Source organism: Montipora capricornis, chromosome 4 (assembly GCF_036669925.1).
Source record: "Montipora capricornis isolate CH-2021 chromosome 4, ASM3666992v2, whole genome shotgun sequence".
NCBI classification, from domain to species: domain Eukaryota; kingdom Metazoa; phylum Cnidaria; class Anthozoa; order Scleractinia; family Acroporidae; genus Montipora; species Montipora capricornis.
The window spans coordinates 47,654,375-47,672,466 of NC_090886.1; the positions used below are offsets into that span (position 1 = coordinate 47,654,375).

The following is an 18,092-nucleotide window of genomic DNA, read 5'->3' on the forward strand; positions in this document are numbered from 1 at the left end:
ACCCGCCAATTGAACAGGTCATAAATAAACATGTTTTTTCAATTATATTTCTTTGTCAAGGGGCAAGGGGTTCTTGATGACTTACTTATTTGACTGAAAAGGCGGAGGAAGGCTCTTGAAGACGGTTCCCTAGGGCAAGAGTATCACTAGTCTTACTTGGCTGTCTTATTCTTCTTGAATAGTTGAATGAAGAAGAGACTTTCGAAGAAAAGCTAAAACTACTCAAGGAAAAACACTGATCCGAATAGAAATGACCAACTCTCTGTTTGACATCGTAGACCATTTTGGAAAAACTGTACCAATTAACATCCAACAGTTCGCCAAATTAATACATGTTAATGTTTTCTTGATGTAGCATGAAGTTATTTTAGATTAAGTACGTGCAATCCCATGCAAGAGATTTTTGCATGCGTCATGCAAAGCATGGAGGAATGAATGAAGTGTTTTGTTGGGTGTAAACCTCGCATGTATTTAAACAAAGCAAGAACGAAAGACACGATTTAGTCAAAGGATGATGGTTTAGTTCACTTAGTGTGAACAAAGCATCAATCGTTGGTGACGATTACAACATACAAACCACTAGGTCTTCCTAATGCACACTGAGACAAACCTTTTTACCAAGTTTCAGGGAGGCGTTCTCGTGGAAAGTAGACGTTAAGAGAGATTTGCAGCGTTCTTACTTAGCTGGTGTCTTGAAGTAAGCGTGTTTTTATTCTCTTACTTTCTTACTTAAGGGTGCGGAAAAATAGAAAGAAGAGAAGGTACATTGGAGTTAGCATTCACACAAAACCTCTTTCGAAATTCTCCGTTTACATACATGTCAGCGAAAGCGAAGCGAAATAATTTAAATCCGCAATTACGTTTGTGTTGCGTTTTCACACACTCTTAACAGGATTTCGCAAGTCTTCAAGTCGTTTTCAAACGTTTTCACACATTTTCAAAAGTCTACATTTCACTTGACCACATAGACCAAACAGAGGCTTTCTTATTCATTTCGCCCGTGCTTAACAAAACAGCGTTCGTTGGTTTTGGTCAGTTCTGTTATTGAAAGTTTCCCCGCTGGCAGCGGTGTCTTTTCAGTGTGCGTTCGGTGGGCTGACGAGTACTGGAAAAGAGACCTGTGCCATGGGTCGAAACTCACCCTGATCCAACCGCCATCCACAACCTTGGCACTCTTCAAACCGCACGCCTCACGCCATGTTTGCTGACTATGACTTGATCCCGCTGTGTCCCGCGCATCCTTTACAGTAATCCCACTGTTGTTAAGTGAATGCTGAGCTCATCACGCGTATACAAGCTGTATCATCTGCGTACGGTCGGCTCCGTGAACGTGTCTTTGACTCCCATGACCTTACGCTCTCGACAAAGCTGAAAGTCTATGTCCAATGTTTGACGCCGCTCCTGACATACGGTTGTGAAACCTAGACACTGTATCGATACAACATCAACCAGCGCCGTACAGTTCAACAACGGCATTTGAGAAAGATTCTTCGTATCAAGTGGAACGACTATGTGAGTAAAGAGGTGTTACGGCGAGCAGATGCTGAGGATATCGAGATCACGCTTATCAAAAGTCGTTTACGCTGGCTTGGTTATGTCTCAAGGATGGATGACGATCGTCCCGTGAAGGCCCTCATGTACGGCGAGCTCGATAAAGGCACTCGTCCTGTTGGTCGACCGAAATTGCGTTACAAGGACACCTGTAAAAGTGTTCTTAAGTTTGGAAGAATCTTAGATCGATGGCAAGACTTGGTTGTTGACCGACCACTCTGGAGAAGAACCATTGGAACTGTTTGTGGAATTGTGAATGCAAATCGAATTGCAACTTACCAACGACAAAAGGAGCACCGAGCTCGAAAGAAAGCTATAAGTGGAAATTGATTAAATAGAATTTACTTTGTTATGTACATTCTAGTGTTTTACCCTTATCGGGTCTAGGCGTGTTATTATTATTATTATTATTATTATTTATTATTATTATTATTATTATTAACTGATCCCACACAACACGAGGTATCATGTGAGGATTCGGTCGCTAAGTAACCGCCGCGCATGCTCAACACAAAGACAAATACAAATACACTACTTCATTCAAGAGATAAAAAATTAAAGTTTTACAAAATATCTCTCGAAAGGGGATATCTAGAGGTCAACCCCATATATTAATTAGGCCATTTTACAGTTGTTTGCTCAGCGACCTAGCCTATGAATGGCTGCGAGGCTGCTGGTGATCTTGTATTGATACAGCCCCACTGCTTTTATCATGTGAATTGTGTCGATCGTAATTCTAATTAGTCCGTATTAACATTACAAAAGAACGAAGGTTTGTATCAAAACAGGGTCACCGGCAGCTTCGCTTCCATTGTTAGGCCAGTTAACTTAGCTACACCTCTAAAATGGTCCATTCATTAATCTGTAGTTTACGCGTCCTTCGCATTAATGACCAATTTCAAATCACATTTCCTTACCGTAAGAAATAACATAATTCAACGCGAACTAACTGAACACCTTAAAAAGATATTAGCATGCACAACCTTCGAAATTTAATCTGCTGTAATATTTAACAAGCTGAAGATTGAGGCGTCATGCAGAAGATCACTTAATTCCTCGGACTGAAAGATACGAACGCCTAAGGCGTACACAAATTTTTCTAACTCATGATTGCAGAGAACCAATTTCTTTCGTTTGCAATTCATGTAAAAATACCGAAACTGAAATTTACATATCTCAAGGGACAAACTGGCTGTCTTTCTCTGTGCCCTTAGTTCCTCGTGACGCACTAGCAAAAAAATGAATTTCAACCTCTGAGTGTGGGATATACACTCGTCAAAATTCCTTAACCTTAGCTGCCAAAATACAATACTAGGGGTCATGAGATCTTTCCACATAAAGGTAAAACACTGAGCATGGAGTTACATTTCGTCGGCGTCGACGCAAACACTTAAGATCTTAAGAAAGACGATCACGTTATCACTAAAGTAATATGCGAGAGTCTAAACTAAGGCGAGGTGCAAACTCAACCCCGACGGAGTTGACACGCAAACTTGAAGAGGTTAGAAAGGTGATTACTGTTAGAGCCTTGGAAAGGGAAGTAGCACCCTCATCACCAATGGAGTTGCAAGACAAATCCAAAGTTGTCATGGAGGTGTTTACTGTGAGAGCCTAGGAAATGGCAGTAGCACACCCATCACGAATTAAGTTGAAAGACAAATCCAAAGTGGTCAGGGAGGTGTTTACTGTGAGGGCTTGGGAGAGGGAAGAAGCACCCTCAGCACCATGGAGTTGTGAGATAAATACAAAGTAGTGAGGGAGATGTTTACTCTGAGGGCCTGGGAAATGGTATAAACACCATGGTAACCAAAGGAGTTGGAGGATAAATCCAAAATAGCAATGGAGGTGTTTACTGCGAGGGGCCTAGGAAAGGGTAGTAGCATTCTTATCACCAATAAAGTTTTGGAACAAATGCACAGTGGTTAGGGAGGTGTTTACTATGAGGGCCTGGGAAAGGGAAGAATGACCCTCATCACCAATGGAGTTGTGAAACAAATGCTAAGTGGTTGAGGACGTGTTTGCAGTGAGGGCTTGGGAAAGGGAAGTAGAACCTTCATCACCAATGGAGTTGGAAGATAAATCCAAAGTAGTAAGGTGGGTGTTTACTGTGAGGGCCTGGGAAAGGGAAGCAACACACTCGGCACCAATGGGGTTGTAAGACAAACTCAAAGTAGTAAGAGAGGTGTTTACTATGAGGGCCTGGGAAAGGGAAGTGGCACCCTCAGCACTTATGAAGTTGGAAGACAAATCCAAAGTAGTAAGAGACGTGTTTACTCTGAGGGCCTGGGAAAGGGAGTTAACAGCGAGAGCCAGTGAAAGTGTTGTACTCCGGCCATGTTGATTTGACAAATCAATTTCTGTCAAATGAAGATTCATTCGAAAGGTATCAGCAAATTTAGTACAAAGGTTTTTAATCCAGTAGTCCAGTCCGGGTTTAAATCGCCAAAAACTCTCTCTATCACCGATTCAAAACTCAACAAAAGCTACAAGTAGTAAATAGTTCTCAGAAACTACAAAAGTTCGTCGTTATTCTTCACTCGAGGTGAACAAAAAACTATCAAAAACGAAACCAAAAAACCCTAGTGATCGCTTCTCGAGAGAACAGACAAACAGCCAAAACTGTTCTGTGCCTGCCTCTTATGGCACTGAAAAAAATACCGTACGTAGTACAATGGCACTTGACCGTAGCCGTTTCCCTAGAAACTAATCTTAACCAAAAGGCAGAGAAGCCATCAGGATACGGGATATTTAGGTAAAAAAAATGTAGGGAAACGGGATTTTTGGCTGGGAGGGGATTAAGGAGATACGGGATATTTTTTAAAGTAGGAACGCATTGAGTACGTGTCGTGGTGCAGTAACTTGACGGTGCTTTTTTCCATAACTGTCAACTGAGCTGCGTTTTGTTTTTTCAGGAGATTTCAAGTTGTCCTTACGTAATATGTAGCTCTAATAGTACACGATAATATCCGTGGGGTATGCACACCAACAAGAAAAAAAAAAAGACACCAGACCGGTTTTGAGACGTGGTATGCCCTTCGGCATTCCACGTAATAAGAGCCAATTTATATTATATTTGAATATATTAAATTGTATTTACCATATAAACAATAATTCAATGCAATACCGACGTTGCCAGTTACGATTTATAGCGGTCAGTTGCTTTGACCGACTTGGTGTGTTTATGAATATTTTAATACATTTGCGACGTTTAATATGTAGGTTTTGTTATTGGTTCTCTTCAGGAGCCCATCAGTAGGAGTTTGCCTCCCCCTTACAAGCCCTATGAGTCAACCTTTGCCCATATATTTCTATTTTTAGAACGCCACGAGTTGTTCGGCACTGCACGCCAATCAGAATAAATACATTGTCTAACGAAGACAAAAATAGCAAAAACAATGTACGCAAATTGTGCGAATTGATGTAAATTAATGTAAATGTAAGTCTCCTGCTGACGGGTTGGTTCTAAAAATAGAAAGATACGGGCAAAGGTTGACTCAAGGATATAGTGCACATGGAGGCTTCTACTCATGGGCTCCTGTTCTCTTGAGGAGCTCCTGGTTCTCTTTGGATACTTATACCTGTCACCTGTCCTCCTTGTGTCTCGTGCCATGTAGGGCCCTGGAGAGGGGGACATTTGAACGAAAGTTTTCCAAGGATTCAAATGCCCGCGGGGGGGGGGGTGTTGAAGCTTCATTTTGACGGGTACATTTAGACCTTGATATCTCATTCACGGTTAAAGTTTTAGTTTAGAATTGCCTGATCCAGGCTGCCAGTTAGTAGGGAAAGAGAAAAAAATGCGTGCGAAAAATGAGGCGAGGTCGCCTCGTCTCGACTCAAGCCTCCACTCGCTTTTCCCACGCAGTTGTTTTCGTTTTTCCGACTATCTTGGGAGCCTGGAACAGGCTAAGTTTAGAACGAAGCATATAAGCGAGTCAGCGGTCTCTATAAGTACGTCATGTTACTTCACAACATTACATGACAGTCACATCATACCAAGTATTTTCCAAAATGCCCTCTGTATCAAAGCGAATGAGATACACAGCAAAGTTCAAGCTACAAGTTGTCGAGTTTGCTAAAGATTCCAATAACTGCGCAGCAAGCCGAGAGTTCGATGTCAACGAAAAGTTAGTTCGTGACTGGCGGAAGAACGTAGAAAAGCTTATGTGTATGCCTGAAAACAAGTGCAGCAGCCGCGGAAAACAGTGCCAGTGGCCTCAACTGGAAGACAAACTCATCCTCTGGATCGAAGATCAGAGACAAAGCGGGTACATTGTGTCTCGCAACATGATCCGGTCAGAAGCGCTAGCAAAAGCTGATGAATTAAAGATCACTGACTTCCAGGCATCCAACAATTGGTGCACAAGGTTTTTGTATCGCAATAATCTCTCCCTTTGCCAGAAGAGAAAGATTGATCAGAAGCTGGCGGAGGACCTCGGAGTCGGGAGAAGAAACCAAACTTCCACCAAAACGCAACTTATCAAAGTAGAATAGTTGATACAGACCAAAGGGTTAGCTGACCACAAAATACACTTACTTCGATTTCGTGTTTTGTAAATTTTGTAATAACATTTCCGTTGTCATACCTACTGTTTATCCCTCAACCATCTCATTATTTTGGGTAAATATTTCTTAAATGTTAACGCTTTGAATACCGTACAGTACCATTTTGATGATTTCTTCACACTTGTGGGTGAAAAAATCAATCTAGAGAAATACCTTGCAATCAACTCAAATAAGGAGAAGGAATTCAAGAAAAAATGGAATTTTTTTCTGTCCATATAATTTTATATTGTCTCTTTTTACTCTCGACTTTTGTTTTCTGATTTATTTCTTGTTGCTATCTTTTAATTTAAAAGCCCATTGAATTTTAGAGAATTAACACCGTACATACTGTAAGTTACAAAAAACATATTATTATTATGGCAGTAAAAACTTCTGGATGCCCAGATATCCTATACAATGATTGGGCGGCAAGCCGTAGCCAATCAATGCGACGACCAAAGTCCTTACAATTAAAATCCTAGTTCCTTATAAGAAAGATCCTAGTAATTAAGTGCAAAACTGTGTGCTATCCATAAAATCCTCAATCTAAATACTAAAATGTCTGTTAATCACAGAGGAAACACTAAAAAAAATAATAAAACGCCTAATGTCCATTATTTCAAAAGCTTAAAGCGCCTCACAATATTAAGTGAGCTTGTGATGACGGAATTCTGTATCTGCAGAGCTATTGTGTCACTTTTATCTCTCACTAGTTCTTTAAGAGCTTTTCTGACATCTCTTGAGTACCCTCCGAGTACATCCACGATAATATTGAACTGTTTCACAAGATAAATATTATCGTGGATGTACTCGGAGGGTACTATTATTATTATTATTATTATTATTATTATTATTATTATTATTATTATTATTATTATTAATGTATAAACATGAAAAAGAGCATTGTAAGTAGACCAACTGTATTTTGATTAGTGTAATTGTATTGTAAGTTATTGTAAGTAGTGGAAAGTTTAGTGTAAGTGGTGAGTATGGTGTAGATATACATGTAAGTATAAAAATAAGTAAATTAATTAATTAAAAAATAAATAAAATAAAAAATAACATTTCTGCATACACTGCACATTGATAATACAATTATTGGAAGAGTGTGTGCGTATTAAAAAAATCATGTCTTCATTGATGTGTGTTCGTATCTATTTAACAGAATTGAGCATCATGTCCATGAATAGTTTTAAATCAATTTTTTGGAGCAGTCGCACATTGCAAGCCTTCTTTAGTTTTCCCTCCCAGTCAACAACCATCTGGCCGCGTGTCAGAGCACCCTGAACCTCTACTGTTGCATAAACAAGCTTTTCTTGCAGGACAATTTGAGGTTGTATGGCTGCACACATTGGAAAGGGATCACAGTCAATAAAAGGACCTTCTCCCTCATATTCTTTGATCTTTGTTGAGATCTTCTTTATGAACTCTCCTCTTTTTGTGCCTACACTTAAATAACGATCAAAGAATTCCCATTCCATTGAATGATCCACGCACATTTCCCAAGACACTAAGGAAATAGGACACTTGAATTCTGCAAGAAATATGTGAGCTGCTTCGGGGTCAACGCAGAAGTTGAACTCTGCTGTCACCGTGTGATTTCCTTTGCTGTGAATACAGCCTCCCATTACGAATACTTCTTTAACTTTTGTGGTAAATTCAGAATCTAAATGAGAAGCCAAAGCAAGGTTTGTTAGAGGGCCAAGGGCTACAATTACCACCTCTGATGGATGTTTATTGACAATTTGGACCAATGCTTGAGCTGCGTGGGTTTCTTGGAGGCAGTCCACATTTGGATCCTGTATATCTGTTGCATCCCCCAGACCATCCCTCCCATGGTAGAGGGATTTTTCATAGTTAAACCCTATGGGCAAACACAAAAAGGCGAATAAATGAATGAAGAGACCAATGAAAGGATGGAGGAAGAGGGGAAAAAGCATATGGGTTTGAAAATGCTAATTACTTGTCTAAATTGCACATTTGAGGATCTACTTCAAAAATTTTTACAGCTTTTTCAGCTTGTGGTGAGTGATAAAAAATATGTAAATGCTTTATTTATGGTGGAAGTTCAGTTAGCTATCACGCTAGTTCACAGGCACTCTGCTTTTAATAATCTGAAAGAAACAATTCAAACTTAACAGAAAGATGATTAAGAACCCCAACTGGCAGGAGGCAACCTGCCTATTTACAAAGCGTAGTAGAGTTGAATCTGGGACAACTGGAAACAAATCCAAACCAGAGGTTAGAACAGGATTTTAACCTGGGTCAACTGCATGCAAACCCAAGGTCCTAACCACTCGGTGTCTGACATTTGCAGACTGCAGACTAACCCTAAATCACAATTATTGAAAGCTAACCATTTTAAATTGGGTTCTTAGACTTAAATAATGTTTATCAGCACTATTTGAAATGGGTGCTTAGACTTAAACAATGTTTATCAGTGCTATTTGTAAGCAGTCTGCAGTCTGCAAATGTCAGACACCGACATTATTTAAGTCTAAGCACCCATTTCAAATAGCGCTGATAAACATTATTTAAGTCTTTATCAAAACAAACATGTAGCACTTTTGATAGTTAACCAATTCACGTCATAGTTTCAAGAAGTGGTTCTTCTTTGTAAAAGGAAGGACTGTTATGTGAGCTATTAGGCTTTCTAGTCTCTGACTTACTTCAACTAAAAGTTGTTGAAGGGATTCTGTGTAAAGAATTACATGGTATGTATGTTCGCATCATGTAGGTAGTTGAAACGTCTTGTCAAGAATCAACTATTGATTGATGGAAAAAAATCAGACATCTTCAACATGGGATGATTATTCAAACTGTCACCACGCTGGGTGACTTTAAAGCATTTGATTTCAACAATGTGGTCAAATTTCAAATAAATTATAGCTGTGGATTTTGATGCTGCCAAAGGTTGTGGGTTCCTTGTTTTTTAGGCATTTTGTGTTTCTCATATAAACCTTACTAATAGACCTAATTTGCTGGAAACGGCCTATAGGGTACAACATTGAGTTAAGTTACTGTTTGCCGCTGGCTCAAAACCAGTCTTGGTGCTAAACCATTCAAATAATGTGTTTGATTTGTATGAAAAATACACCACTCATTTCCATTTGACTGGTTGTGCACCGGGACTCGCTTTGAAACCGAGGCAAACAGCCTTGGCTATTCAAATCTCCCGGGATTAAGATTCTCTGTGTATTTTTGTCACAGTGCATGATAATGTAACATTCATATTTAATACCTGGAACAAAACGTTTTATTCCCAAAGGGTTTGAATTGGGTACAACATTGAGTTAGCCGATTAGGTCTATCAGTACTTCAACTGAGGGCAAAAATGAAGAGAGGATTGCGTGACGATCATCTGGGTGTTATCCTGGTGGTTCATGAGCACAGCAGACGAAATCGCATGAGGCGATCTTTTAAAGTAGAAGACCCTGATCCATCTGAAATCTAGCCATCGGAGTGCTTACCTAGTATCGGTCGATGGGCTCCCTTATACACGGGTATGTCGGTTCGTCCGCAAACTTCCAACACCTTAAAGACATTCTTGATCACTTGATCAACTTCTACATTTCCAAAGGTACAAGTGATACCTAAAACATCGACATCTTGAGACAACGCGATCACGATAGCTTGAGCATCATCGATTCCGGCATCACAGTCGATCACAATTTTTAATTTGGCGTTTTCTCTCGTGTTGCAGGACGCCATTTGAACGAGTTGCGAAACGTCTGGTTTCGGGGGACTGAGAAGGAGAGGGTGATTAAAAATTTAGGAGGGGAGGGTATAGAACACTTTCTAGCACGATTTCACAAAATCGAGAAAAGTTGTGCTATTTTTTAGACGTTTTTGGTTTAATGTATGCGATGATCAATTAGTGGACTTGTAACAGCCTTGAAGGAAACTTCACGTCTTCATTCGTAACAGTCAATCCTTTTCAATTACCCCGAGTAGGGCTGGGGTGCGTGAAGAAACGTGTTCGTGAACATGGCGGCTTCAAAATAAGTCGTATTTGCATCTCTTTTTCCGTTCAGAAAGATTCCAAGCAACCGTTTTAAAGGGAGCGTCGTGAAACCTTAATGGCATCTTTGCGTGAAGTAGCCTAAAAACTTAGACCTACGATGTTTCATCGTTGTATAAACTTTTACTTTATAGGCCGTTTGCGCTTTGCGGCAACTGGCCATGGAGCGATTTGTGCACAGAACAACCAGAGGTTATTTTCTTTGAGAAAGTATGCAACACAACGGACGTCTATCGCAGCCAAAAATGAAGTTGAAAAACAAAGGGACGAAAACAACGAAGAAGCAAAATCCTGGAAAGAAAACCCAAATCTTAAGTATTGGGTCCTTGGTACCTTGGGAATTTCTTCCTCAGTTTATTACTACGTCCGAAAGAATAGAGGGAACAGCCGACGGATCGTCAAGTCGCTTCCTCCTTCAGCTATTCATTATGTTGATCCACGCGAAAAAGAGCTATCAGCTCTGTCAGCCCTTTATGATCAGGTAAAAGAGAGTGGATCACTCACTGTTCTACATATTGTTGGATACCCGGGTTCTGGAAAGACCCAGCTAGCTCGAGCATTTGCTGAGAGACTTGCTCAAGAAAAAGAGAACAGCTATAATTTTCTTCCAGGGAATCTCTTCTTTGGAACAATAAATGCATCTTCAATAGACAGCCTTCTTTTTGATGTCAAGAGGTTTGCAATATCAATAGGGTGTGTTGAGAGTGAGTGGGCATCAAAGTCTGGCCAAGATTTGCAGTTTAGCAGTTTATCCAAAGAGAAACAGTTAGATTGCTTGGTTGAAGCTGTGAGAGAAAAACTTCAAGACAGCCAAGCATGGATTCTCATTTTGGAAGACATCAAGAACAGTGAATATCTGAGTCATTGGTTTTCCAGTGATTCTCAGAAAAACTGGGGAAATGGAACGATCTTAGTCACCAGAGAAATGAACACAAGGAGAGATTCATCGGTTAACAACACTTACAATATAAGCAAAGGGTAAGCTGACATTTTGCATAATTTCTCTTCCCTCAGGAGAGGAGAGAGAAACAAGGCCTTGAATTTTTTAACCCATAACATCTTACCGGTAGATTGGGATTTAATTTGCTGGTGGTGTTGTACTTTTGTGGACTACATGTATAAGTTTAACTGAAAGTCCAGTTTGTACCGTCAAGGTTCGTCCAGACCTGTGTAAGCAATCATAGTCTACTTAAAATGCTCAAAATTTGATGTGATCTTGAAAGTTTTTAAAATTTGGCAGCTAAAAGCATAACAATGAACGATCATGAGCTTTTAGGAATTTTCACCAATCCACATGGTTGTTGGAATTTTCACAAATTGACATAGGGGGCTGCAAGCAGGAATCCTACAATAATACGCCAATTAGACAATATTTTTGTTAAATGATCATTTACAAAACTTCCAAGTAACTGTGAATATTATGTCACCTTTAATAGAGACACCTATATTTGAGGCTGGTTTACACATATCAGGGGTACCCAACGTCAATTTTCAGAAAATATCTGTTCAGAAGACGATTTGAGATCTAGAATTTTCGGAACATTTGTTGTAAGATTTCATGCTTGCCTACCTGTCCTAGGATTTTCGAACATCTACAAAAAGGTATATTTGCCCACTTTTAAAGGATTTTTACCCTAAAAAGGTCACCTAGAATTGTCAGGAGCCTTTTTTCTGGCTGACATTTTCGAAAAGGTAACTTTTGATACCTATAATTTTCGGATCACTAGACTTTCAGCTAGGAAATCCGAACAGATGAAACGTTTTTAGGGGATAAAGATGTGCCTATATCTACCATTTAAATACAAAAATATGTTTAACAATGCTATGTTTAAGTAGTTTTGAACTATATTCTTGTTGGGTGCCCCTGACATATGACGCAAGCACAAGCACAAGCACAAACAACATACTCATATGCAGTAGTGTTTTGATAATCGAGACCTTTCATTAGAACAAAAGACACTAATTAACAACAAGTTAATGTGCCTGTGTATGCTGCTCTTGTGTCGTATGTGCAAGCCAGCCTTTACACAGTCTGTATGTATACCATGTGATTTTCTGCCATTCATCCACTGTACATCTCAAATGCAATACACTGGCTGCTAATTTCTTTGCAGAATGGATGTTGAAGATGGTGTTGAACTTCTTTCAAATCTTAGTGGACTCAGTGAAGACAAACTGGTGGATGCTGAAGACATAGTAAAGCTTCTGAGAGGCAGTCCACTGGCCCTAACAAGCGCTGGCCATTACATTGGATCTAAAGCAACAAGAAACCCAAGCTATTCCTGCTTAGACTTTTTGAAAGAGGTGAAATGCGAGTTGCAGAAGGCAAACAATGATCAGGAGGTTGACCCCATACTCGCAGTTGTTGCCATGGCAACTAAGAACCTGGTCCAAGAAAGTCCTCATCTTCTTCATGCTTTTGATTTTCTTGGTGCATGTAGTCCTGACTGGCCAATTCCCATTACACTGATTGCATTGCATCTCAAGTCGCCAGATTTTAACCTACCTCCTGTTGTCGGCGGCGGGCCAGTACTTCCAAGCCAGTCACCTGTTGTAGCTAAAACTGAGAACAGTGCTGGTGAAGAGGTCCAGGAGATGTTTCTGTCCATTAAGAAGCTTGCTAAGAATCTGGAGTCATTTATGACTGCACTGAAGGATAACCTGGATGCTATCAAAGCGATGCTTAATCCTGAAATGCAAGATATGCCCCAGATTCCAGATGGAGTAGTGGAGATGTTGAAAGCCTGTCCATTAGTATCTGTTGTAAAGATGGAAAACATGGGTAAGGTTATGAGATAATTAGTTTCTTGATGTACTGTCCTGTTTTTTGTAGAAGTCAAAGTAAATAGGTTTTAAATAGTGCATTTCTGTGGACCTTGCAAACAGTGCAAACAATACATTAGTTAGCTTTCGTTCTGATAATAATTATGTGTATTAGATAGTATCAACTCACTAATTAGGGTCAAAAATTTTGGTAAAAGAGGAATTAAAAAGTTTACACTAGCTAAAAATTCTTATCGTCTCGGACGTTTCAGCTACAACTGTTGCCTTGTTCAGCAAAAGATAAAAAATGCAAATGTTTAATGACGTCCTGTATAGTAACATTAAATATCTCGAAAGAATTCCTTAAGGTAACAAGTCGCTAGTCCCAAGAATATTATTAATGACGCTAGAAGTTGTTAATGTTTTTGTATACGCTAGGCAGCACTATGTGTTCATCGGTGACCTGTCAACAATTTCCACATTCTCCAAAGCTACTGGACTGACTGTGGAGCATATGGTGTTTGGCCAACAAAGAATTTTCATCCAATGTTGCTATGGCCTTTGCATGTTTTTTATTTGCATTTTTTATCCTTTGCTGAAGAAGGCAACAGTTGTAGCCGAAACGTCGGAGACGATAAGAATTTTTAGCCAGTGTAAACTTTTTAATTATTCCTCTTTTACCACAAAAATGACGTCATTTACTCACTAGCTTAAAATTTCAACGTATAAACGCAATTTATTATATATGCAAAACACGGGTTAAAAGTCTGATTGCCCGAAACTCCCGTGCTGCATATTAATTCGGCCGCATACACACGCATTGCATTCTTAAACTAGTGAGTCTTTGACGTCATTTTCTCCTCGACCCAGCTCTCTCAAGATTTTAAAGTTGGTAATGGCGGACCAATAAATAAGAAAATTCCTTTTAAAATAAACAGGTTTCCTTTTAAAATCAGAACTTAAAACTTGGGTCAGTTAGTGTTTAGTTTACATAGTTTTGAAATCCAAAGAAAAAAAAAGAATTGTTTTTTTGATCGTAGCACCACTTTAAAAGACATTCACTCTGATTTCTGATCCCAATTTAACCCATTCACTTCCCATGCATCCCTGGACACCGTCAGTCGACGAGTAAAAATAATCGTCTGGCGTTTTGAAGTTGCTAAATTCACTTTCTTGGAATACTATGGCTGGTAATGGCAAGGTCCCTATGTGGCCTGCGAATGAATGAATCCATGAATTACATTCCTGAACCTTTGACATAGACTATTAATCTATCAATCAACTCGGGTGTTGTTACATATCAAATGAATTTGGCTCATCTCAGTCCAATTTTCAAATCTGTTAACAACAGTTTATTCTTCTGGGCCTGGCTGTTCGAAAGCCGATCAACTTTAATCCAGGATTTGCATTAACTCTTGTCTCGTGTTTTCAACTTTTTGGTGAGAGTTTGTTTTGCTTTTTTTGTTTTTCGAGAGTAATTTTTCTGATGTAAAGTTTTGCAGAATATCAGCATTGAATGGCATTTGGGAGTAGAGAAATGAACTCCTTGGTTTATTTTTAATCTGGGATTAGCGTTAATTGGCTTTTGAACAACTGGGCCCTGTTATTTAATCCTTGTTTGCTTAATTTCTCTTTTTTCTCATCAGTAATAAGTAACATTTTGCTGAAGTAATGTTGAAGGGGCTGTATCGTGAAATTTCAGTCAAATTAAGCGACTGGAACCTGGCAACCAAATCAAGCGAAATATAACAATGACTACTTAGAACATTAAAGGAAGGTTTCAATGAAACAGCAAATACAAAAGGAGGTAGGAATGGGTAAAATTGAAGAAGATTAAAAGTGGATTGTAATAGCCGATTTCCGAGTTGCTGCATGCTTCATTTTCAAAGCGAGTCCTGGTGCACAACCATTCAAATGGAAATGAGTTGCGTATTCTTATTCAAATCAAACTCATTTCCCTTTCAATAATTGAGCACCAAGACTCACTTTGAAACCAAGACAAACAGCAACTTGGAAATGGCCCATTGGATTGTTCGAAAACTGAACAGCTTAACAGTTTTTCAAAGTTGATCTGTGTTGTTTGTAAAACTTTAATTGTATATGCTCGACAGACATTTTTTCGTCACAAGGCTTTGGTTTGTGTTGTTTAAAAGTAATTTCTGAGTTAACGTTAAGTTGTATAGCGAGAAGGGGCAAGTAATGGTAAAAGGACACAAAATGAACTGCAAACTGCAAACTGCAAACTTTGTTTTAGGAAGCGGGGATGATGCATTGTTGGGATCAATTACCTCCCACCAATGTGGCCTGGGGTCGATTCCCAGACTGACTTGTTGTCACAAGTAAGTTGAGTTTGTTGGTCCTGGGATGCTTAGGTTTTCCCTTCGCCTCAAAAATCAACCTATATGTTACCACCGATCTGTGGAATGGGCTCGAATTATTTAGTGACAGCCCCGCCTACTTAACAATTTTGATGAAATTCCTTTTCCATGGTGTGAGCAGTAGCCAGCTTTCGCCGTCAAGGTGTACCGGAACGATCACAACGATGGAAAGATACGTTTTCAAAATCATGAGTCCCGGGGAAAAATGGATAAAATTGTTTTTGTCCACCGAACAGGTTGCTAGTACAACCATGGACTCACTGTTACTTCGAATGCAAGAGAGGTTTCCTGGTTTGAAAAGTAGCGTCGAACACAACACCTCTCAAGAATTTGAACTATTTGCAAGCGAAAAGAGGGCGGAACTCAGTAATTCGGGCCCATTCCACAAATCGATGGTTTTCGTAGTATGTATTGACATTATAAGCCTCTTGATTTTTTCAGGGCTTCCTAGCCATTTGATAAAATATTGTATATTTATATGATTATTGTATTGGCTAAGTACCGGTAAATAACTGAACTGAACGGTCTCCGTTCTAAACAATGATTCTGTTGTGTTATATTAGGTGTGCAGACAGTCGTAGTCTCTCCCGTGGTGCACTCAGTATTCCAGCAACTCTTTTTGTCCAGGACAATGCATGAATTAGAAGCACAATACCTTGAAAAGGCAGAAGAGAAGCATAACGCCAGCTCGTGGTTCCGTCGTTTGTGGAGTTTTGACCGTCAGAGAACACTTCAAGAGTACCGCAATTCTATGGGTGAACTTCCACGAAACGAAATGGTCACGCACCAAAACCTTGATTCGCCCTCGGATGAAGTTGAAACGACAGGTGACGCAGCGGTCTTACGTGATTTGTTGAAGGATGAATTAGACTTAAAGGAAGACTTCAGGAAGATCAAAGCCCAGGATACAGTTCGACATTGTCAGCAGCACACTGCGCGTATTTTGAAGACCATCGATGATGTTGCCTGTGTGTGTGGACAGGACAATCAAACACGCACCCTCGCTCGGCTGATCAAACCCCACCTCAATCACATTCTGGCGACTGGGACATCAGAGAGCCTGGGTCCTAAGAGTCGTGTTAATGCCATCTCTGCCATGGCATCGATTGACATTTCCCTTGGAAAGTTGGAATCCGGAAGAGGACTCCTGGAAGAAGTTCTTCAGATCAAAACAGAGTTATATAAAGAATCCAGCCTGGAAGTGGCTTCCACTCTGACACGCTTAGCCGAAGTGAACAGTTCGTTAGATGACTTACCAAAGTGCCGAGAACTTTTGGAGAGATCGCTCCAGATTTATGAGTCACAGCGGAGGAGATTTGGTGAATACAAAGCTCCACTCGATTATGCCCGTACACTTTCCGCCCTTGGCGCTACTTATGGAAGTTTGGGCTTTAAGGAAAGAAGCCGTGACTACATCGAACGAGCCTTCTCCTTCATGCAGTCAGCGGCGCCCACCAACCCTGATGAGGTTGAGACCCGCAGGTTTACTAATGATGTCGCTAGCACTCTCACCGATTTAGGGCATGCGTACCTTTCACTTGGCGAGAACACAGCAGCGCGTAGATTTTTGGACATGGCTTTAAATGGACATAAGAATATTCACGGTGAAGAGCATCCAGAAGTGGTCCGGACTTTGACTGTGCTCGGTATTGCATACACCATGCAAGGAAACTGGCCAGAGGCCAAGAAAGTGAGGAAAGAAGCTGCCAAACTGCAGGCTAAACTTGACGCAAAGCCTTTGATATGAGTGTTCGTGCGTCGAATTTCCGTTCAGCCTTTTTTGCATGAAAAACTAGTTTTTCCTTTTGTTATTTTAGTACGGTCACACTTTTTAGCTGTGCGTAAACCAGTTAAAGTGCAAGAAAGACTCGACGATTGAAGTTTCTTTCTATACTATCACCAAAAAGGAGAAATGTTTACAAAACCAAAAGTAGCCAGACGTATTAAGCAGTGACGTGACGATACTTAAGCACAGAGCATACTTGGAGCTAAAGTTACCAACTTGCATTTGAAAGGTCGAATAAACATCACGTACAAAGATGCGATTTTTATTATTAAGCCTCCCACACATTCGTTCTTAGGGGAGTCAACTCCGCGGAGAATCGTTCTTCATGACAAATAATCTTACACTTAAAGTCAAAATTCAGTTTATCTATTAAAATGACTTTACTTTACCATTTTAGCTGTTCTGTCGTTGTTTTTACCTCCAAGAGGTCCATAGGCCATTTCCGAGTTCATGTCTGCCTCCTCTTCAAAGCGAGTCTAAGTGTGAAGTTTTTCTTATGAAAATAGGACATCGCGTGATGTCGCCATTTGACTACAAGTACCAGAATCCTTCAGGTTTTGCTTGTCTCATGGTAATTACAGCTATTGATATTTTTATCCCGCTAGGGATACAAAATTTAAATAAGAAAAGAAAAACAAACTGAATTCTGGTAGTTGTGGTCAAATGACGCCATCGTGAAAATTGCCTGTTAGTTTTCATTCATAGAGTGGTTTTCAATTGAGTGTCGAAAGTAATTAGGTTTACGATTACTTCATTCAGTGATTGGTTCAAAGTTCTCGCGCCACTTTTTCAACCAATCAGAAGTGAAACCAAAACCAATCGTGGCTCGCGCGTGCATATTTTCCCGCGTCTTGCGTCGGCTACGTGTAATTGCTTGGAGTTTTGAATGGTTTACTGGATTGTCTCCGTCCTTCTTGATTGGCCAAAGTAATTACTTTGGTTTTGGTTTTACGACACTCAATTGAAAATCGCTCTATTGAAATAAAACTAATCACCATCATAAAAACGTCGCACTTAGACTCGCTTGTAGACATGAACTCTGAAATGGCCT

The 18,092-nt window shown here is 39.9% G+C and overlaps 3 protein-coding genes across 3 annotated transcripts; 1 reads left to right on the top strand and 2 right to left on the bottom strand.

The window, feature by feature from the left end:
• Positions 1-3,549: 3,549 nt before the first annotated feature.
• On the bottom strand, positions 3,550-3,927 carry LOC138046778 (leucine-rich repeat-containing protein 74A-like). Its single transcript, XM_068893361.1, has one exon. It carries the CDS (start codon positions 3,925-3,927, stop codon positions 3,550-3,552), a length of 378 nt encoding a protein of 125 aa, XP_068749462.1.
• A 2,096-nt stretch (positions 3,928-6,023) lies between these two features.
• On the bottom strand, positions 6,024-9,826 carry LOC138047194 (nucleoside hydrolase-like). Its single transcript, XM_068893935.1, has 2 exons — positions 9,564-9,826; positions 6,024-7,957 (listed from the first exon to the last, which is right to left on the bottom strand). The coding sequence occupies exons 1-2, from the start codon at positions 9,802-9,804 to the stop codon at positions 7,248-7,250; spliced, it is 951 nt and encodes a 316-aa protein (XP_068750036.1). The 5' UTR covers positions 9,805-9,826; the 3' UTR covers positions 6,024-7,247.
• A 377-nt stretch (positions 9,827-10,203) lies between these two features.
• Positions 10,204-17,435, top strand: LOC138047193 (uncharacterized). Its single transcript, XM_068893934.1, has 3 exons — positions 10,204-11,092; positions 12,229-12,896; positions 15,819-17,435. Exons 1-3 carry the CDS (start codon positions 10,215-10,217, stop codon positions 17,000-17,002), a joined length of 2,730 nt encoding a protein of 909 aa, XP_068750035.1. The 5' UTR covers positions 10,204-10,214; the 3' UTR covers positions 17,003-17,435.
• The last annotated feature ends 657 nt before the right edge of the window (positions 17,436-18,092 follow it).